Here is a 1,716-nt window from a genome sequence, read left to right as displayed (position 1 = left end):
TGAGTGTGGAGAGTGTGGGAAGAGCTTCAAACGGAGCTCCCACCTGATCAGCCACCAGAGAATCCACACGGAGGAGAGGCCCTACGAGTGTGGGGAGTGTGGAAAGAGCTTCAGACAGAGCTCTGACCTGAGCAAGCACCTGAGGATCCACACTGGGGAGAGACCCTACGAGTGTGGGGAGTGTGGAAAGAGCTTCAGAGACAGCTCTGACCTGAGCAAGCACCTGAGGATCCACACTGGGGAGAGACCCTACGAGTGTGGGGAGTGTGGGAAAAGATTCCGCGCTAGCTCCAAACTCATTGAACACCAGAGGATCCACACTGGGGAGAGGCCGTACGAGTGTGGTAAATGCAGGAAGAGGTTTAAGACCGGCTCCCATCTCGTCCTGCACTGTCGGATTCACACAGAGGAGAGGCCCTACTGCTGCCCCGACTGCGGGAAGGGATTCACGTGCAACTCCAACCTCATCGCCCACCGGCGCATCCACACTGGGGAGAGGCCCTACGAGTGTGATAAATGCAGGAAGAGGTTTCAGACCAGCTCCCATCTCCTGCAGCACTATCAGAGTCACACAGAGGAGAGGCCCTTCAGGTGCCCCGACTGCGGGAAGGGATTCAAGCACAACTCCCACCTCGTCAGGCACCGGCGCATCCACACTGGGGAGAGGCCCTACGAGTGTGGGGAGTGTGGGAAGAGCTTCTCCCAGAGCTCTACCCTGTCCCAACACCAACGGAGGCACCGGTGAGGGAAGCCCTGCGAGTGCCCCGAGTGCGGGAAGAGCTTCGTGCGCTGCTCCAGCTCCATCCCCCACTGCAGGACCCACGCTGGGCACAGCCCTGCTGACCCACATTCCCTGTGATCCATGCTGGGAACACACCTGGCTGCTCCTCCTTTTGCTTTGGCCTTAATTTTTTTCCCGCTGCATGTTTATAGCTTAAGAACAGCAAAAAGTGGGTTAAATGAAGGACATTGATTGAACTTATATGAAGTTGCAGGACCCACGCTGGGCACAGCCCTGCTGACCCACATTCCCTGTGATCCATGCTGGGAACACACCTGGCTGCTCCTCCTTTTGCTTTGGCCTTAATTTTTTTCCCGCTGCATGTTTATAGCTTAAGAACAGCAAAAAGTGGGTTAAATGAAGGACATTGATTGAACTTATATATAAAAGTTGCTCCATTTCAGACGGTTTTGAGGGGGAATGGTGATAACTCCTCCCTTGACCCAAAGCCTTACTCCACCCCTGGGATGCCCTTTAAAATCCCCATGGCCCTGAGTTTGCTCTGTCTTTTGGGGGTAAGAAATGGATTCTGGAGCTTTCTGAAACCAAGACCCGTCTGGTTTGTTCGCGGCACCGGCAGCTGCAGCCTCCCTGGCCACCATGGACTCTGGAGAATGGGGGCAGCCAGTGAGGACATGTCCTGGATTGCAAGCTAAGTGTGTGTTCTGTCTGCCATCTGTCAGAGGTGGGGCACTTCTCTTCTCTTCTTTGGGCAGTTTATCTCTTCCTCAACCAGTCCTCCCTCCAGGAGATAGCTTCTGTCTGTGGGCCATTGTTTATTAATTATCTGGTGTTAATGGGACTTTGAGTGCCAATGCCTGGCTGATAAAATGACATCATCCCATTGGGAGATGCTCCGCCCTGGGGGAGGAGCCAGGGATTCCTCGGTGGATGGAATCTGAGCAGCCTTTCCTCAATGGATTCCAGTTGGAGCA

At 54.4% G+C, this 1,716-nt stretch overlaps 1 protein-coding gene across 1 annotated transcript; it reads left to right on the top strand.

Annotated features, from left to right (window-relative positions):
- Positions 1-4: 4 nt before the first annotated feature.
- On the top strand, positions 5-980 carry LOC120497267 (zinc finger protein 154-like; the record flags this gene model as incomplete). The annotated part of the gene is made up of 1 exon (XM_039698489.1): positions 5-980. A coding segment is annotated over one exon (741 nt), but the record flags the coding sequence as incomplete, so codon positions are not given.
- Positions 981-1,716: the final 736 nt, after the last annotated feature.

Source organism: Passer montanus, unplaced genomic scaffold, assembly GCF_014805655.1.
Source record: "Passer montanus isolate IOZ18808 unplaced genomic scaffold, ASM1480565v1 scaffold1267, whole genome shotgun sequence".
NCBI lineage: Eukaryota > Metazoa > Chordata > Aves > Passeriformes > Passeridae > Passer > Passer montanus.
This window is presented reverse-complemented; position numbering and strand designations above follow the sequence as displayed.